Source organism: Oscarella lobularis, chromosome 2, assembly GCF_947507565.1.
Source record: "Oscarella lobularis chromosome 2, ooOscLobu1.1, whole genome shotgun sequence".
NCBI lineage: Eukaryota > Metazoa > Porifera > Homoscleromorpha > Homosclerophorida > Oscarellidae > Oscarella > Oscarella lobularis.
Genome location: NC_089176.1, coordinates 3,107,331 through 3,133,963, shown reverse-complemented (window position 1 = coordinate 3,133,963; position 26,633 = coordinate 3,107,331). Strand labels below are relative to the sequence as shown.

Sequence of the window (26,633 nt, the reverse complement as noted above, 5' to 3'; positions counted from 1 at the left end):
TGACGCGTCTCCTTTGCACTTGCACCCTGGAAGTTCCCCCTTCTTTACCACAGAAACAACATCTCTGTTGATTCTACGTAGCTTTAGTTTGCACACGCATACCGCGCGCGCAGTCCGACCAATCAATTAATACTACGGAGAGTGGCGGCTCGAAGGGTCCGAAAGCGCGGCCCTTTGTTTCGCACTCTTCTTCTTTGGCCTCCCTATGAATATCATCAATGGCCGGACTTCTCTAGTTCTAGTTGGGTTCGAGTTGACAAGGGAACACCGTCCCTTGTTTTCCTTGGCAATCAGACGCCCTCGTTCGGCACAAGCGCCGATTCATTGTCTTCGTGATGCCAAAGCCAAACGCCGGCCCTCTTGCAAGTGGCATTTGCACCCATCATCTCCTACCGAACAGCTTGTCGTCGTTTGCATTTCGATGAGAATGCCGTACACGTACATTTCGAAATCGCGTGGCTACTGTCAGTGCGCCAGCACTGAAGCCGGGGGGTACGAAATAGGGAAGGATTATTGCGTTGGAACGGCTGGAATGCCGCTCGACTTGATCGGCTTTGCGGTGGCCACACGTATATGCGCGTACGTCGCTCCAAGCCAAAAACGCGCGCGTGCCGTCCACAACGCCCCGCGATTCGGTTTTTAGCGGACCACATGAGTACCATATTTGCATCCTGCTAAGCGTGCTTGTGTGTTCGACTAACGCGGTAAATCCAAAGCGGTGGGCTAGGCCCGTAGGGGACTTATTAGCTAATTCAATAGACACTAACGATTTATTTCTCTAGCTGCGCGCAGGTGCTGCATCATAGTCGTAGTGGATTCTTTCTCACTCCAATATTAACTAATTCGATTGCGCGCCGCTACGCGCCGCGTCCGGTTCTATTTGGGGACGCCTCCGCTGTCTGAAACGAGCAAAAAGACAGCGAAACCAAACGGTTCTTTGCATACGATTTGATCGCTTCGGCTTCCAACATCTTGGACCGTTTACCACACCCTCGACTGGTTCGTTATTCTTGTTTGGGAAAAGCGCGGTTTTTCTATCACCCCCGGTATAGAGCGCGCTGTTAAACATCCGGGACGCGTGGAAAGGCAAACCCGCAAAATGGACCAGTACGAAAAGATCGAAAAAATCGGCGAAGGAACATACGGGACGGTCTACAAGGCCAAACACAAGACGTCGAAAGAGATCGTCGCTCTAAAGCGCGTTCGACTCGACGACGAAGACGAAGGCGTGCCCAGTTCGGCTTTGCGCGAGATTTGCCTACTAAAGGAACTCAAGCATCGCAACGTCGTGCGCCTCTACGACGTCCTACACTCGGAACACCGTCTCACGATGGTGTTCGAGTACTGCGATCAAGATTTGAAGAAGTATTTTGACAGTTGCAAGGGAAACGTCGACGCGAAAACGGTTCAGTCTTTCATGCATCAACTCCTGCTCGGTCTCGACTTCTGTCACGCGAACAACGTCCTACATCGCGACTTGAAGCCGCAGAACCTGCTGATCAATAAGAACGGCGAACTCAAGCTCGCCGATTTCGGTCTAGCGCGCGCCTTCGGTCTTCCCATACACTGTTTCTCGGCCGAAGTCGTCACGCTTTGGTATCGGCCGCCCGACGTTCTCATGGACGCGAAGGTCTACGACACGTCGATCGACATGTGGTCGGCTGGCTGCATTTTTGCCGGTGAGTCATCGCGTCGTTCAACTTCCGGTCATTTTTTTTTTTCTGTACGGTATGACGCACGCGCGGACGGTCGTCCGTTCTCCGCATGACGTGCAAATTCCGTGATCTCTTTCCCCTGGCACGCTTGACGTACATCCATCCTTCTAAATTCTATAGGCGACGTTATAGGATATATTTGTTTAGTTGCATTGCGCGTCATTGCGTAGTCACGTTACGTTCTCCTGAAAATCGAGTTTCAGAGATGCACCTGTTACAGCGCACCTGACTATACATAATGGAGGGAGGATGTCTGACGCACCTGGCCGTAAATATAGAGCTAGATTGCACTGATCTCATTTCGAAAACACTCACCTAATATATAATTACACATAGTACAAAAACCTCACTAGTGCACCATCTTGTCTTTCTTTGTCTCTAAAACATTAGAAAAGGAAGCGATGCCCGCAAACCTTTCATGTTTATGTTGAATGTGGTCCGCTCTATCGATAATATTTTCTTGGCAGAAATGGCCAACGGGGGCGTGCCCTTGCTTCCCGGCTACGACGTCGACGACGAGCTGAAGCGAATTTTCAAACTTCTCGGCACGCCGACACTGACCACGTGGCCGGAGATGAAACAGCTACCGAGCTACAAGGAATTTCCCGCCTATCCGCCCGTATCGCTCGTCAACGTATGCCCGACGCTCAACGAGCAGGGACGCAAATTGCTGCAGCAACTGCTCGTCTGCAATCCCAAATATCGACTGCGTGCCAATAAGGCGCTGGTTCACGCCTACTTCGTCGACGTGCAATCGCGATGACGCGAGAAGGACGACTCGTAGTATCTGCGGGTGAGATACATTTATTTTTTATTGATTGGCCTCAGCAGAAGAAAAGTCTATAGATAGATGTAGTCGCTAGATAGATATGCTAGAGGCTATGCGCGCATGAACTCGTATGAATCGAAGAAAAGAAATGGTTCGCAAGCTCCCTTCGCTTGTGTGTGGGGGCCCCCTAAGCGTTCTTCAGGTACTCATCGAGGATGGGATCTTTGACGAGGCAGCACTTCTTGTGCCTGTCATATTGGGCCTTGGCGCGTCTCAGTTTGCCCTTTCTCACTTGCCAGAGCTCGTGAGTCTATGAGAGGGGGATATGAAACGAAACATAGTAATGAGAGACGCACGTGCGCCTCGTCAAAGTGGCACTCACCGAATTGGAAGCGACGATGCTACTAACTAGAATAATAAAGGAAAGCGTTGTCATTATTGATTGACATATTATTAATAACGCGTCTGTCTCTGCTTGCAGACTTACCTTCTTTCCTCCACGTGACGTCATCACCTTCTTTAGCAAAGCACTTTTCCTCAATCTCTCCCGTGGGTGTTATGGTTTTCATGGGTTCGGAGCACGTGATAGTACCATAGCGACGGTTGCTCAATTTATTACCTAATATGGTGAACATTCCTCCTCCAAAGCCGAGCGGCGTTTCTAACCTTTTTCTACGACGAGACGTGCGGTGTTTGACGTCAGTGAACCATTGAATCCTCTATACGACTTTGTGGCGTCTGTTACGAATGTGATTTCGATGCCTTCGCTCTTGATTTCCAACGAGGAACGTGTATCGAAGTCGCAGAACCGGCCCTTCTTGTTGACTTTCCTCACTCTGATTCTTTTGTTTGAGGGCTTTCTGAAGCGCACTTGAACGTAGTCGTTTTTGCAACGATCGCTTTCCTCCAGGTCAAAATAAAGAAAATATAAGGTGTAAATTTTCGGTTTGTTTGAGAGGATGATCCAAACGCATTCGGTGTCGTTGGAATAGTTCCCGCTTTCGCTATCCCTATTGATCATAGAGACCTTCAAATTTAATTAAAGCATGCGCTCCAATGCCCCGCCCCTCCGCGAGAATGCCCCAAAGGACGCGTGGACACGTGAAAGTTCACGCCCGCGCAAAAGAGAAAACGCGATTCAGTCATTTCTCTACCGCGCATTCTTACGTCGGTGATTGAATCGGCTCGTTGTCGTCCAATTGAGTGCTTAGATTAGGAAGCGATTCGCCGCGAAAGACTTGGAGCGTTCCGTTGAAACTGCGTGAGAAACACAACAATCGTGCACGTGCCCCCTTTGGCACGCTGCCTACGTGACGTACCTGCGATATTCGCGCCGAAAACAGCACAACATCCTGCGAAAGGACAGAACGATAGACGATCACAAAAAAAGGAGTCGCCGGCACGTACCTTGTCTCGCCGCTGTTCATGCAGTCTTCCTTCAGCTGTTCGATGTTGTCGAGAGTGAAGGACTCTTGGTCGCAGTTGCAGGTACTTTTGACGGCCTTCGCAGCGATTAGGAGCAGCAGAAGCGAGCCGAGTCTTTTCGTCATGAGTGCTGAGCGATGAGTGTCGATCGCAAGGGCAAATCGATCTCGTTTATATTGGGGGGCCGGATCTGACGTCGAGCACGTGGCTAAGCTGCCGCGTATCCGGGTCTCCGCCCATCGGAGTCCCCTCGCGAGTCCCCTTGGGGAAAATGTAAGGCGATCGTTTTTGTCTTATTTCGTTATTGTATCGTCTCGTGCGAAGCAGACCAAGCTTGCAGACCAAGCGTGCACGCGAGTTCGCTCGCAATAGACTCAAAAGAACGTCTCGCGAAGCGGCGAAAGGGCGTCTTTTGTTTGAACAAGGAAAGGCGCCGCCCCTGGTATCGTGAAAGTTGTGCAATCGAAGTTAAGGATATGCGATAGCGCAACCCACCTGGCTGGCAGCTTGAGGCCGTTTTAGGACGACTTTGGCGCAGAGATTCCGTAAACACATTAATTAATTTTAATAATGTTTATACCGTCTACTTTCAGTTCGTCGAATCGTCAAAGCAAACGAGAGATCCGGGTTAGAATTTCTGAGTAGACGCCAAGAAACTGGCGAGACGTTTCCTCACCTGTACGATCACGAAAGTAAATATGGACTATTGAAACCGTCAAACAACGCAATCGCGATTGCAGAACCGAGGCAGTATGCACGCTGTATTCAAAAAGAACACAACTATATCTAGAACGATTTAGGATCTTGTAGTTCTAGTTTGTGGTGGCGGGGGCGATTTGTGGTCGGGACGGTCGGAATGGGCAGCGGTGAGGCGTTCGTCGACTTGGTCGGCGACGGCGGTAGCGGCGGCAGCGGTCTATCCGAATCGAGCGACTGGGCGAGATAAACGTCGAAAACGCAGCAGTTTCCGTCGAACCGATTGTACATGCCAATGGCTTTCTTCAGTTGATTCGCCGAGACCCGAATCGACATGCGAGTCTATACAAAACGCGGATTTGCTAAGGCAGACTCTCGAACGAGATTGAGTACCTCGTTGATGCGCACCATTTTCGTCACTGAAGGGAGAATGTGGTATGCAATCACTACAACGAGTTTTATTTTATTTTACTTAACCTGTCATCTGTTTTATCTTATAGATGGGATTATCAGACAAGCAGTCGAGATCGTAGCCCGGAACCCGCGAGCAGAACAGCTCTCCAGTCATCACGTTTTCATTCTGTCGTCCAGATACTGACTCGCCAACAAAAAACAGAGCCACGTCATGGGGAGGAAAAAAAGGGGAGAACTTACCTTCGATCACAAACCGGATTCCGCCCAAGCGATCGAGCGTGGCTACGAAGCCGCGACCGCTCGCCGTTTCGTCGGAAACGAAGCTGACTTCGACGGCTGCGGCATAGAACTTCGGCGAAATCGCATCGATTTCCGCACCGCAGCGTTTTCCTCGATCAATTATTTTGCACTTCCTGCGATGGACGTATCGCACTCGAACGAAGTCGTGCGCGCAGTTGCGGCTATCTTCGAGATCGAACGTCGAGAAGAGTAGCTTGAATTTTCTCCCCAGATTGTCATTTGTGAAAATCCATCTGCACTCGATCATGTGATGGTACTCGCCCGTTCGATTGTCTCTGGGGATGAAAAAAAAGAAACGTATATACGTACGATTGAGTCGACAGCGCGGCGGAGTGAACGTACACGGGCGACGCAAATTTCTCGTATGCAGGACTGAGCGAATTGGTAAGACTGTATATCAATTCCCCGCGAAAGAGGCCGAATCTAGGTGACGGGCACTGACACATCCTGTCCTTTGTTTTCGAAGTCGCTTATCTAACCTGGTCTTTACTCGTCGCCAGCATCGCACTTGGCTGGGCAAACAAGATAAGCAATGTGACATGACGCGGCACGGCCGGCTTTATACCTTCCGTCGATGTTTGGGTAGTTTTCGAGGCTGAACTCGTCTTCGTCGACGTTGAATTCGCATCTCGTCGCCGTCGAAGCGGCGACTAGAGTTGTCAGGAGGGCAAGGACGGCAGCTCTAGCCATTGGAAGCGACAGAAAGGTCAGGTAAGACTTTAGATGGCGTAGACCCGTAAATTGCATTACATTACGTAGCCTGCTTTACATTCAACTTCTAATTAGATGAGACTGCTGCTGCTGCTAGGCTAAGCGAGCTACCATCATTGAAGACGAAGTGGACGAAGAGGTTGACCTTCTGGTCCCAACGTCCTCGGCAGGACGGGTGGTCCATCTGCCGGACCGCGGAGATTGTGACTTTGCTCTATAAGGAGCAATCTCCTAAACTGCCTGTATGCCTCCTGTGGTATGAGGCAATAACGTCTAAACGGCCACCTCTCCTGGGCAGGCAGCGCTTATGCGCGGCCACGAGCAGAAAAACTGCCCACGGTCACGGCGTGTATTTTCAAATAGAGGCTACTATCATTTATTGGTAGTCTCTGTTGGAGAATGGCGCCTATATCAAATGTGCCTGCATGCGCCTACAAAGGACGGTAGCAGGCACACATCAGCTGTGGGGACTGCAGTCTCAGTCTCACCATCTCTCCATCCAAGAAGTCTCTCAATCTCAAGATTTATCTGGTAAACAGACTAATTGCCTCGTATTCAGCTAAGTTTGTCTTTTTAGGACTGGGGTCCTGAGCATGACCCCGTCATCAAAAACTGCTCCACCGGGGTCCTGGGCAAGACCCAGTCATCAAAAACTGCCCGTGCATGAAACGCGAGGGAACACTGCTAATTTTTTTCAATTTATTAAATAAATCAACCGTCCCTTCCTTTCTATATATGAGCAGTTTTGATGACGGGGTCATGCTCAGGACCCCGGTTGAAGCAGTTTTTTTATGACGAGGTCATGCTCAGGACCCCAACCCCTAAAAGAACGAACATTAATAGCAGCAACAAATACCGTTTGACAAATACCTGGTCGTCGTTCAGCCGTAACACCACACTGGCGGCGGTGTGCAAACCACGACGAGAAGCGTCACGCGATCTAGCGCGAGATACACACGTGACAAGTGATGCGCCTATAACTACACAGTACGCTACAAAAACACTATAAATACACTTGTCTCTTCTTTCTCGGCCCTTGTCACAGACAACCCTGCAAAAAACAACTGAGTTCGGCTAAAGATCACAAACTTTGCAGCTGCACCTTTTTATATTTCCTCGTCACCAGATTCATCACCTCCTGAGAAAAATAATCACCATAAACACTCACAATGCATTAGATCACCTTAGTACACTCCAGTCAAATTTAGCGCCATCCAGTTGAATTTCGATCAAAGCTGTACAAAAAGACAAACAACTTCACTGCTCAATTTCTTTCTTACTGCATTTTCTTCTCAGCATCTCCCACACCTAATTAAAATTTCTCTCTAGAGATAAAGATCAATTTTAATACAATACACTACTCTTGAATGACGACTCAGCTATGTCTCAAAGGATGGCACCTAAATTACCTTGAAAAATCCATTGACCTAAAAAACCCTAACGAACTACCCTGCCAGACCGAAAAGCAAAATCACCAAGAAACAATAAAGCCTACATTACCTCACAAATCCATTGACCTAAACCTAACTAATGAAAAAACCTATAGAAAGAAAAAACACACGGAAGCAATGAAACCTAAATTACCTCCCAATCCATTGACCTAAATATGCCTATATTCTATAGAATCAACCTAGATTACCTCAAAAATCCATTGAAAATGGTCTAAAGCACGTGGCAGCTGCTAGCTAAAGCACGAGGGGGAAGGAGCTACAAGCCTACTACAGAATCCGCCCTACCCTACTAGCAGCCGCCGACTAAACCCTAATGCAAGGGAGAGGACCCGTGCAAACTAACGTAGTGATGCAAACCGAGCACGTGAGAGATGGCCATTACATTATACTGCGCACCGATTTGTTGTCCCGCTACACTCTCTGTCACGCACACGTCAGAGCTTCATGCGCTGCCATGCCACCAGCCCTCACTCGCGAGCCCCAACCCGCCCTCGATTACACAGTTGGAAACCAGCTTAATGTTTAGATTCGGTCGGAAATCGTCTATACTCGCGAGCGCGGGCAGTGGCACGCCATGCAAGCGACTCCTGTGCGTGACAAAGAGCCCCGCCCCTTACGTGCATGCCTACACCACGAGGACCCCAATGGTAAACCTGGTAGCTCGTTGTTTTCAGGCCTTTTCCCTCGGCGTTTTCTCTGTTTCTAACGGCATGACGTTAGTTTGCGACACACGTACAGGTGTTGCTTACGTACATCTATACGCTTTGAACACGCGATGGGAGCGTGTACGCCACGTGCTATTTTTTTATTTTTTTATTTTTTGCGCCTCGCGAAACCAGAGGCCTCTAGAAAACAGGCAAACGAATAGAATTTAGTGTAAATCGGGCGCACGCCACGTAGGATTGGTTACCAGCGAGCGGATGCGCGAGGCGGAGCCGTCCTGTGACGTTCGATCGGCGCGACGCCGAAGAAAGCTGACGAGGGCGTAGCGCGGTCGTGTCAACATGCCCAGGAGTCATGCCAGGCGCTCTCGCGTAGCTACTGTGGGCCAATTCCTTGGAGCAAAAATGTAAGTGGTATCTACAGTAGACATGCCCGGATAACACGTAGGTTGCGCGCCAGAGCCCGCGCCAGATCCGCGCCAGATTGCGTAGACATAAAACAGTGAGACACAGTATTACATCCATGTGAGAGACCTAATCTAGATGGCAGAAAAAACAAGTCCTCATCGAAGTCATTACTGTACTTGTCCACAGGTCACTCTTCTGATTTCGTAGGTCCTATTTCATCAGGAGGCAACTTCGGGATGGTAGGTATTACAGGTGGCTGCGTAGGCCAGTCGGTTGGTCCTTCCATCACGCTGTCCATAGACTCCATGAGAGACATGTCAAAATTGCAGCAATTTCCTTCATATTCGTTGAACATTCTCATCGCTTTCGCGAGTCGTTTCGTGTTGACTGTCATTTTCATGTGAGTCTGCAAGACAAGCTTAGAACTATTCAAAAAATCAGAGACTGCACTTACTTCATTGACAGATACCATACGTTTAGTAACTATAAAACAGTGACATTAGAGAAAAAATGCGACTAAACGGTCACGTTTAGCTTGCCTATCATCACTTTTGGTTTGTAGACGTCCGTGGCATTTTCGTTATTACAATCATCCCTGTAACCAGTAACGCTGGAGCACATCAACTCGCCACTCATGCCCATTGCTGCGTCTGATCGAACTGAAGAGAGCAAAGAAATAAATGGTACATACTGTACTTTGAAACGTGCGTTTGCGCGCGTCACCTATCATCAGCATGTTTTCTATTCGTGTTAATGTTGCCATGAATCCAGGGCGGGTGACAGATCCGTCCGTCACAAATGTAACCTCAACTGCTTTTGCAGCAAATCTGTCTAAAATATCTTTAGGAATTTTAGAACCAGAACCGCAGAACTTCAATGGCTTTTCATCAATTAGTTTGCAATTTGGCTTTAGATATCGAATTTGGACGTAGTCATGTGAACAGTCAGAGCTCTCTTCAAGGTCGAACTTTGTGAATGTCAGACTAAACTTCTTCCTGCCCTCGTTCACAAAAATCCACCGGCACTTCACGTTGTTGCTATAGTGGCCAGTTGCTGGATTCCTAATAATAACGAATTATGAAGCGAGCTCATCAATTTATAATGTACATACGTGCCAAAATTCATCATTGAAGAACAATCCATTATTGAATCATGCTTCAGTTCCTCACGCCAGTGAATCTCTCTATAAAGAGTGATAACGCAGTCAGAGAAGTACGAAGTGCTTATTGCCTCACCGGCCCACAAATCTTTTCATACGCATCCAACATTTCATTTGGACTTGACAAGAATCAGGTAGACAAGTGCAATCGACGTCTTCGTCGTCGCACCTTTTCTTCATTTTTCGCGTCCGTTTTGTGTAGTTATCAAGGCTAAATTCCTCGTAGTCGTAGTCTTTGCTCCTGTCTACGAGCCTGTAGCACTTGCAGGCTGAGCTCCATTTGATTGCCACAATCAAGATCAGTAGAATGCAGAATGTAAGCACCCTTGCCGTCATGTGTTGCACTCAACAAGGCTCAACGAGATAATGAATGGACGGATAACAGGTCGCACTTATATCAGCGCAGCCACAAAAGAAACTGAAAGCAGACAAGCACCAGCAGAGACAATCGCTGTCTATACCCTGGTCCCAAGCCAAACGGAACTGGTGTCTAGATCTAAGCCGTGAGATCGAGCACGAGAGAAAATCTCGCGGGCTTTTGCGGTTAGCAAGGGCTTCAAGAATTGATCAAAGCATTTGCCAAAAGCCCGTCTGCAGCCAAGTACGTACTAGGCTCTCGAGAGAGCATGCTGTTTTTCAAGTCTTAGAAAGATTGAGAGAGAGAGGAGTCGTTATTTAGTATGTCTGCACTTCTTCCGGTTAATTACCTTCTTCCGGTTAATTACCGCGTCTCATCGCAGTACCTCGATTTTTCATCCGATGATCATGAAAGTAGATAAAATCGATGCATTTTTAATGAAAATTTGTTGTCGTGTTTGGTGACGCGCCAACCTGTAATAGAGAAGCTAGACAAACATTAGACAATGGGTGTGCTCACCTTAAAAGACGCCCAACTATTCATCTGTACCGAACGCATTGCACGAGCTCCTCGAGAACGAATTCTTTGAGTCCTTCAGAGACAAAACGATTCCAAAAAATAAGCGAGGAAGCGCCTCATTCCGTATAACCGTGCGGAGTCCGGGTGATGTGCCTAATGAAACACGTCATGGACGGAAGTCGCTGACCCACGACAGATTCGGCATCGCAACCACCCTAGAGAGAATTTTCAAACGAACGAGAGTGCTGCGACAACGTTTCTCCCACTTGAGTCAAAGGAGTGTGAGGTAACAATCGTTTGATCGTCGATTGCAGGAGCTAGAGAGGAAAGACGAGCTCCAAGGGAATGTGACACTTGCTTTTTAATGTCTCACTTGTAGCTTGACTCTTACATGCGGCGGAAAATTGTCGCTGTTCACGTAGACTTGTAGCTGTACGGCAATGTCAGGCACTCCAGTCAACTCACAGTCAGTACAGTAAAATTCACTACAGAGCAAAATGTCCAGGACGTATTTTCGTACCTTATACCTCACTTGGTTTGTCCGATTTCTTCTAAATTATCACCAGTGCACTTTGTGCAGATCGGCCAGACAAAAGCAGAGTCCGTGTCGACGTCACTAACACTCCCTAAAAGTGTAAGTAATCAAATAGATGCGATTCGTCTAGCCAGTACCTGATAAGGACACGAAAGAGTTCTCGACGCTAGAGTCTGACAAAAAGGGTATCTGTGGGGTTTCAAAGTCACGGTTTTCCTGAAAAAAATTAGGATTGACTGTGATGGAGACTTGACTGTATGCACAGTTTACCTCATCTACGTCCACCGTTTCTACGGAAGTAAAAGCGTCAGCCAAAACAAACACCAAATTATCTAGACACAAAAACGTTCACGACGTGACATACAGTACCTGTAATCCTCCCCCACCTTGACTGGTATCTGCAACTACTAAATCTTTGACGCACAGAAAATTGCTTGATTGAAGGATAGGCCTCGCGCTATGACGTGAAAAGCTCTTGTGACACCTGAGGAAACAGACCAAGTGGGACCGACAAAAGCGTAAACATAGGTGAGAATAGTCCTAAGAAAGTACGTGAACGACGCAAAGGCCCAGCAGCCTATAATGAAACTTGCCTCGGTGTGGAAAATTATCTGCGCAGTTGCAATACTGATGCGATGTCCCACAGGACTGCCTCTCTCCTTCAAGAAGAGCTACTGTACATTAGTGGTCCCTTTTCTCTCCCAGTGTCATACCAAGAAATCGCGATCCAACAGAACGTGATCGCAGTAAGAGGGAAGATTTTTGCACAGAGGAGATTCTAAATGCACGCCAGTCAATAATTACCAAGTCACTGAGGCCTCCGTTTAGCCGTGTCAGTGCCTTCACTGTTGCACGGTTCCACAGACATGGATTCTCCCGACGGCCACGTGAGCACGTAGAAATACTTTTGGGGCGAATAAGTGCCCTGTTGCAATGAATCAACGAGAGATTTGACAAGCGGGTGTCTACAAAGAGAAAAACTGCTAAGAAGACGCACACAAAAAAAGAGAATGTACCTAAACAGGCTCATTCGTTCAACAGGGCAGAGATTGGAGAACAGGTAAGGTTTTCCAGAGCACAATTGCCTGAAAGCGCGTGTGAAGACGCGTTTTATAAGCGGTTGTCTTGAGCTCACGTTTCGTCTACGTGCTCTGGAAGAAGAATTTCACAGCACAGCTGTTTGCAGTCCTGAACGAGAAGCGAACACCTGAAACAAGCCGAGAGGATGAGTACACTAGACACCAGCGTGGTAGTCATTCAATACCTGTGTGTACTTGTCGTCCTGTTCTCTTCCAATACACATTCCATTACGGATCTTTGAGAATCAAACCTGGAGATCGACTATCAAGGTGACGTGACCTGCTTACTTCGAAAGAGGATATGCAGTAGGAACGGGTGCCGATTTTCTGTAGAGTCTTTGCACCGTTCCGTGGATCAGTATCGTGTCGGAAAGAGCGCCGTGAATTGCCACACTTTCGTCAACCGATACCAAACTGTGATCGCTTTTAGACGCAGTCTCTCGCGCTCTCTTTCCGTCAGCACGGTCGTCCAACCCAGCAACACGGTGGCTATATTTGATTGGAGAAACTAATTGCACTGTAGCAGAAAGAAGGTAAACTACCTAAGCAGGCAGCTCATACAGCTCAGCTCACCAGTCTTTTTCGGAGACGCTAGCAATTTAGGAGACGGCTGATTGGGCAGGGTACAGCAATAGTAGACGCAGAAGATAACCGGTTCAGGAACAAACAACTCTTGCCTAAAAAGCAAGCAAAATCTCGAAGGAATTCTATAAGGATCATTTGCTTACCACGGTGGATACATTTTGAACTGGGATCCCTTCATTAATTTGAGATGTTTTTGGATTGGTAAGGTTAGAATTATGTTCAGCAGACGACTGTCTTCGCTTCCTTTCCCATCTGCTAATGGTTTTCCGCTGATTTGACGACATTGGGTTACCAGCAAGCCCGCTTCTCTGTGGAGACTGTCGACTTCCAGAATCACGCTCTCGTCTTCATCTAAGGCAATGCGTAAAGAGATCATAAAAATTCTTCCAATGTACTTTTGCGTGACTTGTGACGCCAGAAGGCAACGTCCGATTTTTCTCTGCTCACCAAGCGTTCAAGTCGCTCAGCCAAACCTGTCCTAAAAAACCGTACAAGCAGCATGAAAAAAAGATTGTCTAATCTACTTCAGGTGTCTAAATTTTCTTTTCTTTTTAGCGGAATCGATTGGAGTCTTTGCCACTCTCGTCGTCTTTTGTTTCACGTGAGAAATCTGTTTATCAGTCGCTGGGGTGACCATCAACGAACGCGAGGAACAAAGCTCTACTTCGACGTCTTCCTCGGACAAGACTTCCTTTTCTGGATCACGTTTCAAATCGACTGTTTGCACCTCCTAAAATCTCCCTTCACTATTTCTAGTGTTCTCTCCCACGACACTCTGATACTTCTTCAGGCGATGATTTCTCAAAGTCTTCTATTACGTTCTCTTCTTCGGTTGCCATGTCAACGCATTTTTCTTCCACTTGGCTCGATTCGACATCAACATCGCTGACTTCCCATTCTATGTCGTCTTCTCGAACATTTTTTTCGCGTTTGATTTCATCGAAATCCCGGAAGCTGTCAGAATCGAAGAGCCGTCTTCTTTTGGGCAACTGAGAGGGAACAAACAAACAAATAGCTGCAGTCAGTCACAGGTCGAACTTCTTACTTTAGCGGCGCGATTTCTCGGCACTCCTTCTTCGTCCGATGAGAATCGTTCGATGGGGTTCCATTCGGAGCTAACCTAGCGGCCATTCGTAGCGTTAGCCAAAGTTTGAACTAATCTTTCTCACGGGGGAACGACGTGTTAGTAGTTTTCTGTCGCGCTTCGATTTTGGCCTTTTCGACGACAGCAAGGACTCGGAATCGGCTTCTAATTTTTCCCAGGCCTGAACAGAGAGTCATTCAGGTACGCGTGCAGGCGAGTGAACGGTAGAACCTTGCGAAATGACATAGTTTAGTGTGAGCAGAAAGGAAATTTTGATATCAACCAACCATCAGATGAAATTTGATGCTGAAACAGAAAATTAATTCCAAGTCATAAGAAAGATGTTCGATAAAGCAAAGCAAAGCAAAACCCTCTTCACGTTCCCTCCAACATAGGCCTATTTTTCTAAAACTACTCAAAAGCAAGAAACTTAGCTAAACATCAAATATACGCCTCATAAATAATAAAGTACTTGACTCCAATTTTTAGGTTTCCTGTGCTATAGTTAATTAGAGAGACGTCTCGCAAATAACGTTACCGTGCCGGTTAATGGTGTGCTGGTGATGTTTACATTGCTCCGTACAACAACTCAACTCACAGCCAAGATCTCCGTCAGCCTCATCCATTTTGACATCGTCATTCGTCATCGCCAGCAACGAGGACAAATACGAAATGTCGTCCAAATCGAAATAGTTATTTGGATTTTCCGCCTCCAGCATCTGACCCAATTCGACGACGAGATCGGAAAAGCGCGGACGTTTATAGGGTTCGGACCGCCAGCATTCCATCATAATGCTGTACCTGAAGCGGCAAACGATTTCACTTCACTAACGAAGCCTTGAACACGATCGCTATACGTACAACTCGTTGGAGCAATTCGTCGGCTTGTCCAACCGATTTCCTTGGCGAAGATAGGTGAGAAAATCGTCTCCAGACATCGACGGATACGGAAAGCGACCTAAAAAACTGTTTTAAGAAAAAACACGCCGATGGTCACAGACGAACCAAGAGTGCATATTTCCCAGAGGACGACTCCAAACGACCACCTGGGGAGAAAACAAAAAAAAAGATTTCATTGTTTGCTGCATTTTTCCCCCACGAAAGCGTTCTCACACGTCGCTTGCTTCCGTAAAAACGCGATTCTCTATCGCTTCGATAGCCATCCAACGTAGCGGAAGACGCCGTCGCGACTGCTGCGAGTACGCGCCGTCGTCGTTTACGGCTCTCGCGAGGCCGAAATCGGCTACTTTCAGCAGGTGATCGCTCATGACGAGAACGTTACGGCACGCCAGATCGCGATGAACGACGCCTTTTCCGGACAGATAATTCTTTAAAATATATATATAAGGAATGCGTTGCTTTAGGAACTGTATCAATGTTTGTACCATGCCCGAAGAAATTTGCCAGGCGAACGAGAGAAAGTCGGACGATTTGACGGGAGACGACGAACCGTCGGGGTTGTCGTCACAATCTAGAATCTGCGCCTTCGACTTTCGCCGATTATCAAGAAGCTAGAATCATCAAATCAATCAAAGAGTGAAAATCTAATGCATATGTATTGTCACCGTCGAACGAGATCGTCTTAGAAAGGTGAGAAGATCGCCGCCGGGACAGTATTCGACGATGAGACAGAGCGGCGCACGTTGCGTTAAGCAGCCCACCAAGCTAACAATGTGCGTATTTTGCCCAACGGCTTTCATCAGTTTGATTTCCTCGAGAAAATCCCTCTGTTCGCGAGGTCCATTAACTGCAGGCAAATCAGGGGCCTCAGGCTTTGCACTAAACCATCGATTCTCTTACCTTTAGGTATTTTGCAGGCGACCGTTACGTCTCTTAGTATTGAACCCTGTCGTTTCGTCAGCCTCACCGACAGTCTGCGCGTCGTCAATTGGCCTTTAAGAACGATTCCGTGCTCGCCCTCTTGAAGAATTTTGTTCAGTCTCAGAAACTTGGGATCGATTTCCCAGTCGTCGGACGGCTCGGGGTTAATCCAAAGCGGACCGGAGTCGCGACGAAAGAACAGTTCGGTGGCGGCGGCGGCGGACGTGAGGCCCATTGACGATGTGATGGAGAGCCGAGATTTCCTCTCAAATCGTTCTCGACAAAAGTAGAGAAAGAAGAAGAGAACGACGATGATGACCAGGACAAGGACAATGGGAAGAACCGTGGCAAAAATCAACACTGACGTTCCCGCACCGCGAGTGTCAACCGTCGGCGAATCCGACGGAGCTGTAAAAGAAGAAAAATAAATAAATAAATAAATAAATAAATAAAAGAGCTTAATGCTGAGATACTGACATGTGAAAACCGTCCCCAGCTCTTTGCCCAAACCGTTGGGCTTCACCTTGACGTAGTACTCGGTGTCCGGCACGAGGCCAGTCAGAACGTAGCTGGTGATCGTCTAACGATAATGAATCCGTAACGACTGCGTTTCTCTCCTCGTTTCCGCGCGATATTACCGGTAAAAGAAGCGTGCTATTCGACGTCCTGTTCATCGCATTGACGCCCCAGAGAAGTCGATAGCTCGTCACTTTGATGTGGCTCTTGGAGACGTGCCACGCAACGTGGACGTCTTTTCCAATCGCCACCGTGTCGATTCTCAAAATCACTGCCCAAATTGCTAAAAGAAAATAGACTCTTTGTTTCGTATTTACACTCAAACGCACGTGGAAGAAAGACTGGCGAGTTGTCTGCCTTCGTCTCTAGCGACCAACATTCTATCGTTGTCTTAATCTTAGCTTTCACCTACGAATACGTACAGGTCTACTAATCGATTGGTCATAAAAGCCTTGCTTGCTTATTCACCGTAAAACGATAAGTATTTGGCTCCAAGGTGCGAACAGGTACAGAAAAATATCCGTTATCACCGTCGCTCTAATTATACAGTGTATACCAATCAAATAAACGCGACCACTGCCCCTGCCCAATGAACCTGGTTGACAGAAATGTCATGGTCATGAGGCCCGCTTGTTCCACCATCTCCGGTGTGATCGAACGTAAGCTCATATCCAGAAATGAGTTCACAGTTGACGGGACAAAGCCAGCTGACGTTGACAACAAAATGAGCTTTTGCTACGTCGAGAGCGTATGACACCACGGTGACATTTCGGGGCGAAAACCGTTTGTCATCTAAAGAAAAATCTTATGATTCTTTTAAAAGTGTAGTCAGATCGATCTGCTCACTTTGTTGAACTACGCAGGAATGCCCTAGAAAACGAATTACTCAAAAGTAGGAGACCAAAAAAAAGACAGCTTTTACCCGGAATATCAACTATCAAAGGCGCCGTCGTTTCATTGATACCACCAGGCAATGACATGACCTAGATAGCGTCGTCGAGTTGCGTGCAAATAGAAAAATTAATTAATCAAATATCCCACCCAAACGGCGTATTCGCATCCAAGCTGCAAGCCTTCCAGTTCATACCGTCTCCGCGACTGAAGGAAAAGAGACAGAGAGAGTGCGCGCGAGTCACGCCGAAATCGAAGACGACCTTACAGCCGGCACGACGTATTTCCCTCCAATGGAGCGGCACGACGCGGTCGCTTTATTGGACTTGAAGGCGATCTCGTAGCAACTGGGCTCGATCCCGGAAACTAGTCGAGACAACAAAAAAAACTGCATTCGCAGTCAAAATCTCCTTCTCTCGCTCACGTGGCGGATTCCACGACACGTTGACGGCGACACTGCCATTAGCTTCTATTTTCATTTCGCCCACTCGAGTCAAGTTCGTCGGCATCTTGGGGTACTGTCCGTACGTCCCGGAGCAATCGAGACTACTACTAGTAGGCTCGTCTTCAGAATCCCGATCTCCGCCATAGTAGAGACTGAGATCGAGCGGCGCGCTCCACGCGTCGCTGAAGCCGCGAGTGCCGAACTCATTGTAAACGCCGACGCGAAAGAGATAAAGACGCGACGGATCGGGCGTCGAAACGATGTTCGTCACACTTTCATCGGTATAGAACGTCTACGATACATAATTTCATGGATTTCATTTGGCCGCGAGGCATATTTTGCCCCCCCCCCCCCCCCCCCCCTACGGGTAGTAGCGTGGTCCACGTCAACGCTTCGACGAACGTCGCGTTGGTCGCCTGAGCGCGCGCGACGGCGACAAATTGGACGACGAACGAAATGCCGTGTATCGCGTAGACGTCGCTCGCGTAGAGCGCCGTTCGATTGATGCTCCACGAAAGGCAGAGAGTGCCGTTGTCGAACGACGGCGCGACGTCGATTTTCGCTGGAAGTCGCTCGATCGGCGTCGCGACCGAGTCGCCTGGGAGGAAAAAATCGCCTAGGTCTTTCGATTCCGTCAAGATCTCTCTACTGTACCTTGAGATCGGATTCGGTCAAGAAAGAGGCACGTGGACGAACAGTTGGCTTCAAGTTGCTGATCGATCTAGCGAGTACTGTAGTCATAATGCATTTTTCGATTGTAGCCGGGGGATGAGGTCAAATAGGTATCTCATTAATTAATTAATTAGAACACTTATCGCAGCTGGCTGCGATAAAAAGGTGATTGCCTCTTGTGAGACGGCGGACTTACGCAAATCTGCTGGCATTGGGTCTTCAGTGGAAGACCGCGACAGGGAAAAATACACTAAATATACACGCGATTACGTAGAGACTTTGACCTCGCATGTCGTCCCTCACCGCATTGAAATTGGATCCAGGACCGTACGTTCCAAAGCGATTCTACAATGTATAAGGATCAGTATAATCAAAAAATAATGCATGCGGGACGGTCAGATGACATGTTAGATGTACATAAACATGAATGTAAAAGAAGTGTACGATCTCCCCTAATGCTGTCGCCCCACCCTCTCTCTACTTCTTCCTTACATCGGGCGTGTAGACGAGGCAGCGTGCCGCGCAGCGCGCCTGGAGTTCGTGTCTCTCGACGGCGACAGTTTGCCGCAAAGCGATTAATAGAACGACGAGAGCGACGGCGAGTGTGTTGTTCGACTGGCTAACGAAGCGACGACGAAGACGACGACGAGACGATTCCGTGTCGAAGAGGAGGTGCATTTTCGAAGCGTTACCGTCGGTCGCGCGAATCTCGATTCGTCCACTCTTCGTCTAGGGAGTGGAGAACGGTACATTCTGAGATCGATACGCGCGCGCGGAGTGACGCTCGAAAAAGCGCGGAGGACAAACGCGAACGCGACGTCGAAGGCAGGAAGCGGTGACGCGCTAGACCTTATGAATTCGTCCGAGCTTTACCTGCGACGGCGAAATGTTTCTTGTCAGAACATCGACCGTGTTTTCTGTTAGAATCCGGGTCTCCGGCTTCCCCACCCCAAAACCACAGATTAATCTTGCTAACGATAATTAATCAATTCTACACCACATGCAGATATTGCATTTTATTCCTACACCAATCTCTATATTTCATGCCAGCACCAGTCAACGCTACCATTTCCAACTACATAACTACTGTTAAATCAAATGCTATAGATTCTTCAAAACCAAACAGTTATTTTTCTTTCTACTGTATAGTGTTGAGCGTCATCTCTACTCGAATGTGCACGTGTAACCGGAAAGAGGGGAAATAGACAACGCCTGCATCTAGCAGACGCGTAAAAATCAACCTACGGTACTCACACAGCCGTCTCAACGCTCATTTCTCGTTTGACGCGAGGATTTTCGTCGGGCAACTCCACCTCGAGCCCGCCTACAACACCATTCCCGTTCTCCTGAATCGCATCCATTTCCATCTGCCGCCTCCTCTCGGCGCGAAATCGCTCTTTCGTTCGACTCAGTATTTCTTCGTGCGTCAGAACCGGATCGTCGTCGTCGTCGTCGACGACGTCGTCGTCCCCGCCGTCGTCGCCACCGGTCGTCGCCACTTCTCTTACCGTCACGCCGCCTGCAGTATCGCCGTCGCCGTCTTTCTTGATGCCAAGTAGCTGGTCCATTGGCAAGACGTAGTACTCCTTGTCCTCGTTGATGCGCGTCTCGACGTACTGTTCGGGACGCTGCGATTCGAGCATCTTGCGAAAGACGTGAACGAGTTCGACAAAGGAGGGTCGCTCCTCGGGAACGGCGTGCCAACACTCCAACATGACGTCATAACTAGGAAAAAGATAAAGATGCAGATAAACGATCGAAATAATTTCATCCTACAGTTCTCTAGAACAATTTTCGGGTTTCTCCATTCGGTATCCGTCGCGCAATTTCGGCAGCAGACGATCGTTCGTAATCGTCGGATACGGAAATCCTCCCATCGTACATATTTCCCAAAGGACGACGCCAAAAGACCACCTAAAATAATAGATTTAAAAAAATGTTCAACAAGCGCAGACCAATCTCATACACGTCGCTTTTCGTGGTAAAAACTCGATCGAAAATCGCCTCGATCGACATCCACTTGATGGGCAATTTTCCCTTCGTCTTCTTCACGTAGGCAGCATCTTTGTACAAGGCTCTCGTCAGACCGAAATCGGATATCTTCAGAATATTGTTGTCGTCGACCAAGACGTTACGACAGGCGAGATCGCGATGAACCAGAGACTTTGCACTCAAGTACTCCTAGAAGAATAGAAAGGGCTGTCCAGTGCTACGGCATCAACCCTCGCGTCTTTTACCATTCCAAGAGCAATTTGCAAGCCAAAATTCAACAGTATATTCGAAGTGAAGATGACGCACGGCATTCCATTGTCGTGAAAACGCGGTATCACCGACGGCATCTCGGTCGGATCGCGATAGTCGGCGTAGTCCGTGCTGCCAACGAGCGGTCCTGTAGCACCGGGACCAGAAGACGACGACAAAGAGAATTTCTAGAAAAAAAAAAGAAATATTCGAGATACGGACTCATCGGTGTCACTCTCTCACGTGAGATCGATCCATCGACGTGTAGCCGTCCGGCAGCGTAGCGGTGACGGGCGCACTTCCGCTCGCCATCGACTTTTCGAGTCGTCTCAAGTGATCGAGCGTCAATTGACGATTCTTTCGCAGAAAGCTCAACAGATCGCCGTACGGAACGTACTCGACGACGAGACAAATGGGCTCGTTGATCGTGCAGCATCCCAGCATGCTGACAATGTGCGAATGAAATCCAATTCGCTTCATCTGTCGTATTTCGCCGAGCAAATCGCGTCGTTCGTCGGTCGTCGCGTTCTCCTTCAGCATCTTGACGGCGACGGGCGTGACGAGTTGACGATCGTCGGGCGACGTGCCGCGCTTGTATTGCATGCGTCCCTTGACGCTGAGCGCGCGCACGACCGACGCGTGCCGTTCGGTCGGACCGAATTGGCCGGCTATTTCGCCCTTCATCACGCGACCGAAATAGCCCTCGCCGAGAACGGCGACGATCTCGATGCGCGACGGCGCCACTTCCCATTCGTCGGGAAGAAGCGGCGGGCCGGCGTCGCTGCCGCGCATGACCGATTCGCGATACATGGGATTGTAGTTCATCTCCTCCGAGTCGGAGACAACGGGCACCTTGAGTTTGCGCGATTTCCAGCGTCGAAATAGGAGAACGCCGACGACGATGACGACGATTGTGAAGACGACGAGCGGCGTCGCGACGTAGGCGATGATGATCAGATTTGACGAGTCGGACGGAAGAGGCGAGTCTTTTTTTGAAAGAAATTGAATTTTCTAATTTATTTTTCTATCGTTCTCTTACGAAACGTTACTGAAGCCGGTGAACCGGGGCCAATGTCACTGTTTGCTCGTACCTAAGAATCGTTTTAGTGAGATGCATTAAACGCAAAACGTGATTAAATACCTCAACCATGTAGAGAAGTTGCGCTTGGCTCAATCCGTATATCGGTAGGTCATCCACCACAGCTCGTTCAGTTCCCTACGAAAAATACACGTGAGCAGGAAAACGAAGATTCGAGTTACTTACCATGCTGATGTTCATTCGTCGTTTATTGAAGTCTGGATCGCCCACCACCGAAACGGTCAGATTGATTCCGAGCGGCTGGTAGTCGTACGCGGTTTCGGCTACGGGATCGATCCACGCGAAGATTGCCCGAAAGCGATGTAGCTTTTGATCGACGATTAGAGTCGACACGTTGAGTCGGTTGGGCGGTGGAGGCGGATTATAGGCTAAAGAGAAACAGCGTCTCTCTGATTGAAAATAGCGGACGGTAGCTCCCAACCTAAAGTCGTGACAAATTTTTCATCTGACTCCAAAACAGGTTTGTACTTAGACGACACCTGCAAAAACAAAAAAAACTAACGCGTGAAAGAAGAAAGAAAGAAGACTTACTCGAAAAAAGCACTCTCTGTTTGGTTCAACTGATTTCAAAGGCACCGTGTAGTTTCCGTCGACGCCTCGATTCTGTAGTCAAACTTTATCCTCGCGACTTTTAAAATATATTCCGGTCTGTGCTCATACCACATCAACGTCAAATCTGGCTATTTCCTCAAAATCAGGAGCGCCCAGATGATTGTAGCCATAGAAGATCTGAAACCCCAATAGGATGTTCGGAGGATTTAGCGGCGCGGACCACGTTAACGTGACGCTGACACGACGATCGGGCGTCTTGAACATGTGAACGCGAAGAAATCTCGGTTTAGTTGTAGCTGTGAGAGAAGATAAAAACGTCAAGAAACGAAGACGCGTACGCGCGCGTGTACGTACAGTCATCCCATGCCTTGAACAAGGAGCCTATAACGATTTCAGATTTAGAAATGGCAATGAATGTGTACGTTCGTTTTTACTGGCATTCAAGGCGACGTAATCTCTACTAACGACTTTTGAATTCGTAACTAGCGTAGGTATAGACGATACCTAAAGAAACGGTACACGTATAACGTCGAAAAAATGCGCCGCCAGTCCTTACGTAGACGTCGTAGACGCACTCAGACGAACGTACGGTCACCGACAAGTCGACAGAAAACTAAAGAAAGGCTACCAGCTCACACGCATAGCAAAGTTTTATTTTGAGACGTACTCCTTGTGTAGTAATGGTATGGGCAAGTGTCTCGTTCTCGCACACGACGTCTAACTCGGGTATAACCTTGTACTTCCCTCGTACACAAACGTGATAGCACGAAGAAACATCTACGAGAAAATAAAGAATGTGCAAAACAATAGTCGCACTAAAAAAGTTTATCTTATCTCACTTTGTGCAGGTGCACTCCACTTGACTTTGAGAGTCGCCTCGAAGTTACCTTCATCGACAAAACCAGGGAAAGACGGGTCAATGCTCGTGGGCACGACAATGTTGGGACTGTCACCGATGCATTGACGTTGGCGACTATATGCACCTATACAAGGAATGATACTACTACGCCGTCGCGACAACGCTCCCAGTTGTACTTACCCGATACGGGGGAGAAGCCGCGCGTTCCGTTTGCATTCACGGACGCCACGCGAAAGACGTACATTTTCTCGCTGTCCATTTCCTTCAATAGATCAGTCATATCGAAAAACGGCGATTCTTTCTACACACAAAGGACATAGGTCGGAAGAAAAGAAATTCGTTTCTTTTACTTACAGGAAAGTCGACGGTTAGCCAAGAAACGTCGTCCACGTCCATGCCGCACTTGAGTTCGGCGTATTGAAGCAGAAAAACGACGCCACGTTCAATTCCGACGGTAAAATTGGGATAGAGAGGAACGGGCGCCGGCCACCGAAGTTCCTTCGGCGAATTCCAAACGGGAGCACCAGGAAAACCGGGCAGATACGGGTTTGCAGGAGAAAAGCCTAAATATAAAATGAAACAGTATTCTAATAATTGGAGCTAATTTTTTTGAAATTTTTAGCCACTTCCGCTTAACATCCGAAGAACCCAGCCCCGCGTTTAGTAACTCACTTGCTGTTCCGTTGCGTGGCTCCTTCAGCGCGTTGCTATAGAACTGACACGAGTTGTTACAGGCTGCCGTCTAAAAAAAAAGACGCGCAAAAATCGCCTCGCAAAAAGAGTGCTTAGAGTGTGGGAAGAGAACCGTGCAGCGTTCGTAACACTTCGTCGGGTCGTCGCTATACGTCGGCAGATGTGAACACGCAGGATTCCCGCACTGGGTGTTAAAAAAGAACAAGAGAAAAAGAGTCAGCTTTTTTTGCTCGCCCTCCCTGTCGCCCCCACGCCCCCCTTTCGGCGCGCCGTCCAATCAGAACGATAATGATCGTCGTAGACGGCTCGACGGGAGCGATTATCGAATTGTGCGCGCGGAGCCGAAGGAGAAAACGAAGCGAGAGAGGCGGCGACGACGACGACAAGGAGCGAGACGACAAAAAGGAAAGGAGAAGTCTCTTACCGAGTAAAAAGCCCCGTCGAAAGCGTACGGTTCCCATTGCAGGTGCTACGATATAGAAAAGGTTCTTAGAATCGCGTGAGTTCGTTCGTGATGTCATCGCAGCGGCGTAAGGTCGAGAGGACATGCAGGGACAGGATGCGGCGACGTCGTGCGTCAATAGAAACGCGTGAACGCGCCAAGAGCGTGCAGAGTTCCAATTTTTTTCCGACGAACACGGAAGAAGGTTCGCGCGACGAATCGTTTTATTGGTACTGTAGACGTCCGCTCACCTGACTCGAATTCGATGAAGGCGAATAGGTGAGACAGCGAGCGAAGCAGCGAGCTTGGAGCAGACCGAGACGCAGCTTGTCTTCCAGTGTCGAGACAGACGCATCGATCAACTTCAAATGACCGGGAGAGAGGATGATAATTAGGATCGCGATTAGGGTCGTGGAAAGCAACGGAGACGATCGCAGTCGGCTGATCGCCATCGCAAAGTGTTACTTACGGGTGACCAACGCAGGAAGAGCTATGCTTATTTAATCTCTCACGTGGTTTCTGCAACTTTTATTTATTTATACATATATTTATAGAAGAAGCAGGTAACGATGATCTCTGGCCATTACCGCAATTAAATCCAATGTCGCCTCCCCCGCTTTTCCGTGTTCAACAGCGACGGAGCTCTCGTGCAAGAGTCTGTTGTCATACCAGAATTCGTATTCAAACTTCTCATCGGCTTCAAAGCCGCTATTCGAAACAGCCACAATGCGAAATATAAATTTGGTTTCGTCTGGAATAGCACTCGCCTTTACCACTAAACATCAATGTAGGATGAGTTAAACAGAAAGTCAAAAAAGCTGGCGTACAGAATGCCATCATCTTTGTGCCGACCGTCCCATTGACGACGTCCTCTTCGGTCGTCACACTCATTCCCGCGTCGCCGTCAAAGAAAATCGCGTTGGATACACTATCAATTGTGCTCTGATCTGAAACGTCTTCGAAAATGTCGAGAGAAATTGACGACGGCTTCTCTCGAATTCGAAGAATCATAACCCACTCGTCAAGGTCGGGATTGGTGCACGCTTTAATTCTGCAGTCAGGCTTGGGTTTGTAACCTAAATGGGCAAAATAAACCACCGGCTAATGTCAGTCGATTGCGAGTAGCACACTATATATATAGCCAATCAGATTTGAAAGACCATCACATTTGGTTGTCACAATGCTCGTGAAGTTGTCGGACTCGAAAAATTTGTGCATCACCGCTCTGTCGCACGCGTCTTTTATTGATTTCCTTTCTGCATTGCTGCAGCTGTCCTTGCACAAATTAAATACCAACTAAGTTTAATTAGTAATTGATTTACGTGGCTGGCATGTGAGAGCAGAGAAGGGTTTCAATGTCTTGATCTGCAGCAATATCTTTGACAAAAATCGACGACTCGTCAACGGAACTGCGCAGATTGGATAAATTCTTTGCGAATAATGCTGCCCCAAAGTCTGATTAATCACGTTACATGAGTCTGGTTTGATTTGGATAAGAGCCGAGGTTGTCGCAGGCATTCGTCATTATGTCACTAGAGGATACAGGATGCCTCAGAAATAAAAATTCGTTTTTCATTCACTCACTCTTTCTGTGTTGATTGCGCTATAGCCGCGGCTTCGGCACTTAGAGGGCAAGACAGCCTAAATAAATGTACTCTTTAATGCCAATGATGCAAAGGTATAACTTACTCGGAGAACGAAGCAATTTCCGCTGAAGATTTCCACAGGTCTCTGTCAATGCAGTAAGTAATCGCACCACTACTGGGCTCTCTGAAGTGGAAAGATTAACGATCATTACTTCCATTCAAAAATAAAGGTGAGAGGACCACTGACGCTTTTTTGCCTTCCAAAACAGCGCTTGCAGCGCAGAAAAGCGTTCTCGCTGAACAGCATCCAAAAAGAAGATCGATTTCCGTCGGATTGAACTCGACAGTGGCCGTCGACGAGTCGTCGCTGCTAAACTGCGTCAGACAGCTGTACTTCGCGCTGTCGCTCCGCGCCAATGCGAGAAGCGATTTCGCGAGTAAAATCCAAAGCATTCGACGATCGAGAAATGACAACAAACACGTCGATCGGCACGATGGCAACGCAAAGAACGTTCCATAGCTATCGCACGCGGAAGCGAAGGCGCCCGTAACTCGAACGACGCCCGCAATCTTGTCGCCGCAGACACAATGGAAATATTCTTTTCCATAGATCTTCGGTTTCAATTCGGCCTTGGTTCGATCGCCGGCTGCGGAGGAGATTAGAGAAATGTCAACTTCGAATGTGAAACGCGACTGCGCTCGTTAGGTACGCGGCGCGTCTGTCTGACTAGTTTCGTTCGTTTCAGGTCCTTTTAGATCCCTTTCGCTGCCACCACACGAAGGCGGAGCGGAGAGGGAGGACCTCGGAAGTTGTCGCGTTGAAAAGAAGCTTTACCTGAAACGAGTTCGTTCCACGGGTCAAGGTCAGTCAAACGGCACGGTAGATTCGACAAGATTGAGGTCGAATCACGTTTGCCTACGGTCGAAAGCCGGGACTGCGCGTGTT

General features: G+C 48.2%; 7 protein-coding genes and 1 long non-coding RNA gene across 15 annotated transcripts; 2 read left to right on the top strand and 6 right to left on the bottom strand.

Moving 5' to 3' along the window:
* The first annotated feature begins 146 nt into the window (after positions 1-146).
* On the top strand, positions 147-2,638 carry LOC136184077 (cyclin-dependent-like kinase 5). Of its 2 annotated transcripts, XM_065970918.1 has the most exons (3): positions 147-999; positions 1,053-1,679; positions 2,183-2,638. In XM_065970918.1, exons 2-3 carry the CDS (start codon positions 1,100-1,102, stop codon positions 2,476-2,478), a joined length of 876 nt encoding a protein of 291 aa, XP_065826990.1. In that variant the 5' UTR covers positions 147-999; positions 1,053-1,099; the 3' UTR covers positions 2,479-2,638. The 2 variants fall into 2 exon arrangements, with proteins under 2 accessions (XP_065826990.1, XP_065826991.1); XM_065970919.1 differs by having other exon boundaries at positions 147-1,679.
* LOC136184078 (cubilin-like) lies at positions 2,510-4,087 on the bottom strand. Its single transcript, XM_065970920.1, has 7 exons — positions 3,892-4,087; positions 3,804-3,836; positions 3,652-3,741; positions 3,151-3,494; positions 2,972-3,103; positions 2,867-2,892; positions 2,510-2,794 (listed from the first exon to the last, which is right to left on the bottom strand). The coding sequence occupies exons 1-7, from the start codon at positions 4,032-4,034 to the stop codon at positions 2,672-2,674; spliced, it is 891 nt and encodes a 296-aa protein (XP_065826992.1). The 5' UTR covers positions 4,035-4,087; the 3' UTR covers positions 2,510-2,671.
* Positions 4,088-4,173: 86 nt separating this feature from the next.
* Positions 4,174-6,762, top strand: LOC136184079 (uncharacterized). Of its 4 annotated transcripts, none has more exons than XR_010669296.1 (5): positions 4,174-4,454; positions 4,503-4,659; positions 4,710-5,040; positions 5,106-6,025; positions 6,106-6,762. It is a non-coding gene; the product is annotated as an uncharacterized lncRNA (long non-coding RNA). The 4 variants fall into 4 exon arrangements; XR_010669295.1 differs by having other exon boundaries at positions 4,175-4,454; positions 5,106-5,703; positions 5,786-6,762; XR_010669294.1 differs by having other exon boundaries at positions 4,175-4,454; positions 5,106-6,030.
* LOC136184075 (uncharacterized) lies at positions 4,656-6,043 on the bottom strand. Of its 2 annotated transcripts, XM_065970915.1 has the most exons (7): positions 5,885-6,043; positions 5,799-5,831; positions 5,662-5,742; positions 5,260-5,594; positions 5,083-5,199; positions 4,999-5,024; positions 4,656-4,947 (listed from the first exon to the last, which is right to left on the bottom strand). In XM_065970915.1, exons 1-7 carry the CDS (start codon positions 6,007-6,009, stop codon positions 4,696-4,698), a joined length of 969 nt encoding a protein of 322 aa, XP_065826987.1. In that variant the 5' UTR covers positions 6,010-6,043; the 3' UTR covers positions 4,656-4,695. The 2 variants fall into 2 exon arrangements, with proteins under 2 accessions (XP_065826987.1, XP_065826986.1); XM_065970914.1 differs by having other exon boundaries at positions 5,083-5,594.
* Positions 6,763-8,588: 1,826 nt separating the features above from the next.
* LOC136184068 (DNA repair-scaffolding protein-like) lies at positions 8,589-14,134 on the bottom strand. 3 transcript variants are annotated; one of them, XM_065970905.1, is made up of 31 exons: positions 14,102-14,134; positions 13,956-14,051; positions 13,832-13,906; positions 13,569-13,775; positions 13,451-13,516; positions 13,311-13,396; positions 13,182-13,264; positions 12,930-13,137; positions 12,775-12,878; positions 12,490-12,718; positions 12,387-12,437; positions 12,258-12,329; positions 12,139-12,207; positions 11,963-12,087; positions 11,836-11,900; positions 11,716-11,793; positions 11,509-11,662; positions 11,393-11,454; positions 11,260-11,338; positions 11,120-11,213; positions 10,961-11,072; positions 10,854-10,904; positions 10,718-10,802; positions 10,588-10,660; positions 10,418-10,541; positions 9,787-10,352; positions 9,663-9,734; positions 9,275-9,612; positions 9,091-9,210; positions 9,006-9,034; positions 8,589-8,957 (listed from the first exon to the last, which is right to left on the bottom strand). In XM_065970905.1, exons 1-24 carry the CDS (start codon positions 14,114-14,116, stop codon positions 10,608-10,610), a joined length of 2,319 nt encoding a protein of 772 aa, XP_065826977.1. In that variant the 5' UTR covers positions 14,117-14,134; the 3' UTR covers positions 8,589-8,957; positions 9,006-9,034; positions 9,091-9,210; positions 9,275-9,612; positions 9,663-9,734; positions 9,787-10,352; positions 10,418-10,541; positions 10,588-10,607. The 3 variants fall into 3 exon arrangements, with proteins under 3 accessions (XP_065826977.1, XP_065826975.1, XP_065826976.1); XM_065970903.1 differs by having other exon boundaries at positions 13,311-13,516; XM_065970904.1 differs by having other exon boundaries at positions 11,716-11,781; positions 13,311-13,516.
* Positions 14,135-14,140: 6 nt separating this feature from the next.
* LOC136184066 (uncharacterized) lies at positions 14,141-19,144 on the bottom strand. The gene is made up of 23 exons (XM_065970898.1): positions 19,089-19,144; positions 18,708-18,944; positions 18,519-18,560; positions 18,412-18,465; positions 18,198-18,264; positions 17,909-18,141; positions 17,523-17,835; positions 17,367-17,464; positions 17,249-17,305; positions 17,130-17,190; positions 17,054-17,077; positions 16,803-16,999; positions 16,676-16,744; positions 16,537-16,615; positions 16,330-16,490; positions 16,169-16,271; positions 15,671-16,099; positions 15,436-15,617; positions 15,256-15,381; positions 14,984-15,198; positions 14,876-14,916; positions 14,732-14,828; positions 14,141-14,671 (listed from the first exon to the last, which is right to left on the bottom strand). The coding sequence occupies exons 2-23, from the start codon at positions 18,891-18,893 to the stop codon at positions 14,380-14,382; spliced, it is 3,126 nt and encodes a 1,041-aa protein (XP_065826970.1). The 5' UTR covers positions 18,894-18,944; positions 19,089-19,144; the 3' UTR covers positions 14,141-14,379.
* A 72-nt stretch (positions 19,145-19,216) lies between these two features.
* On the bottom strand, positions 19,217-24,570 carry LOC136184062 (uncharacterized). Its single transcript, XM_065970895.1, has 22 exons — positions 24,353-24,570; positions 24,084-24,128; positions 23,772-23,843; positions 23,639-23,708; positions 23,321-23,529; positions 23,147-23,267; positions 22,947-23,090; positions 22,775-22,884; positions 22,664-22,720; positions 22,542-22,611; positions 22,462-22,488; positions 22,216-22,403; positions 22,087-22,158; positions 21,977-22,034; positions 21,721-21,923; positions 21,598-21,672; positions 21,496-21,547; positions 20,700-21,442; positions 20,453-20,644; positions 20,182-20,396; positions 19,992-20,129; positions 19,217-19,940 (listed from the first exon to the last, which is right to left on the bottom strand). The coding sequence occupies exons 1-22, from the start codon at positions 24,551-24,553 to the stop codon at positions 19,466-19,468; spliced, it is 3,537 nt and encodes a 1,178-aa protein (XP_065826967.1). The 5' UTR covers positions 24,554-24,570; the 3' UTR covers positions 19,217-19,465.
* Positions 24,571-24,620: 50 nt separating this feature from the next.
* LOC136184073 (uncharacterized) lies at positions 24,621-26,625 on the bottom strand. Its single transcript, XM_065970912.1, has 9 exons — positions 26,523-26,625; positions 25,935-26,334; positions 25,791-25,871; positions 25,686-25,742; positions 25,574-25,633; positions 25,424-25,510; positions 25,232-25,371; positions 24,929-25,177; positions 24,621-24,876 (listed from the first exon to the last, which is right to left on the bottom strand). The coding sequence occupies exons 2-9, from the start codon at positions 26,138-26,140 to the stop codon at positions 24,650-24,652; spliced, it is 1,107 nt and encodes a 368-aa protein (XP_065826984.1). The 5' UTR covers positions 26,141-26,334; positions 26,523-26,625; the 3' UTR covers positions 24,621-24,649.
* Between the last annotated feature and the right edge of the window lie 8 nt (positions 26,626-26,633).

Excerpts from the sequence above, each read along its gene's own strand:
- LOC136184077 (XM_065970918.1), top strand. The coding sequence starts at position 1,100 with ATGGACCAGTACGAAAAGATCGAAAAAATCGGCGAAGGAACATACGGG. Across the intron at positions 1,680-2,182 it reads GGCTGGCTGCATTTTTGCCG|AAATGGCCAACGGGGGCGTG; the intron begins GTGAGTCATCGC and ends TTTTCTTGGCAG.
- LOC136184078 (XM_065970920.1), bottom strand. The coding sequence starts at position 4,034 with ATGACGAAAAGACTCGGCTCGCTTCTGCTGCTCCTAATCGCTGCGAAG. Across the intron at positions 3,495-3,651 it reads GAGCCGATTCAATCACCGAC|GGATAGCGAAAGCGGGAACT; the intron begins GTAAGAATGCGC and ends TATGATCAATAG. Across the intron at positions 3,104-3,150 it reads ACGTCTCGTCGTAGAAAAAG|GTAATAAATTGAGCAACCGT; the intron begins GTTAGAAACGCC and ends TCACCATATTAG.
- LOC136184075 (XM_065970914.1), bottom strand. The coding sequence starts at position 6,009 with ATGGCTAGAGCTGCCGTCCTTGCCCTCCTGACAACTCTAGTCGCCGCT. Across the intron at positions 5,832-5,884 it reads TACCCAAACATCGACGGAAG|CCAAGTGCGATGCTGGCGAC; the intron begins GTATAAAGCCGG and ends TTGTTTGCCCAG. Across the intron at positions 5,025-5,082 it reads TAAGATAAAACAGATGACAG|TGACGAAAATGGTGCGCATC; the intron begins GTTAAGTAAAAT and ends TTCTCCCTTCAG.
- LOC136184068 (XM_065970903.1), bottom strand. Across the intron at positions 13,907-13,955 it reads TACTAACACGTCGTTCCCCC|GTTAGCTCCGAATGGAACCC; the intron begins GTGAGAAAGATT and ends AATGGCCGCTAG. Across the intron at positions 10,661-10,717 it reads CATCACCCGGACTCCGCACG|GACTCAAAGAATTCGTTCTC; the intron begins GTTATACGGAAT and ends TTGTCTCTGAAG.
- LOC136184066 (XM_065970898.1), bottom strand. The coding sequence starts at position 18,893 with ATGCACCTCCTCTTCGACACGGAATCGTCTCGTCGTCGTCTTCGTCGT. Across the intron at positions 18,466-18,518 it reads CTGGATCCAATTTCAATGCG|TGTATTTTTCCCTGTCGCGG; the intron begins GTGAGGGACGAC and ends GTGTATATTTAG. Across the intron at positions 17,078-17,129 it reads TTTGATAGTTGATATTCCGG|GGCATTCCTGCGTAGTTCAA; the intron begins GTAAAAGCTGTC and ends TTCGTTTTCTAG.
- LOC136184062 (XM_065970895.1), bottom strand. The coding sequence starts at position 24,553 with ATGGCGATCAGCCGACTGCGATCGTCTCCGTTGCTTTCCACGACCCTA. Across the intron at positions 22,885-22,946 it reads GTGGAGTGCACCTGCACAAA|ATGTTTCTTCGTGCTATCAC; the intron begins GTGAGATAAGAT and ends ATTTTCTCGTAG. Across the intron at positions 20,397-20,452 it reads TGCAAATTGCTCTTGGAATG|GAGTACTTGAGTGCAAAGTC; the intron begins GTAAAAGACGCG and ends CTATTCTTCTAG.
- LOC136184073 (XM_065970912.1), bottom strand. The coding sequence starts at position 26,140 with ATGCTTTGGATTTTACTCGCGAAATCGCTTCTCGCATTGGCGCGGAGC. Across the intron at positions 25,743-25,790 it reads GAAATTGCTTCGTTCTCCGA|GCTGTCTTGCCCTCTAAGTG; the intron begins GTAAGTTATACC and ends ACATTTATTTAG. Across the intron at positions 25,372-25,423 it reads TGCTCTCACATGCCAGCCAC|CTGCAGCAATGCAGAAAGGA; the intron begins GTAAATCAATTA and ends GTGCAAGGACAG.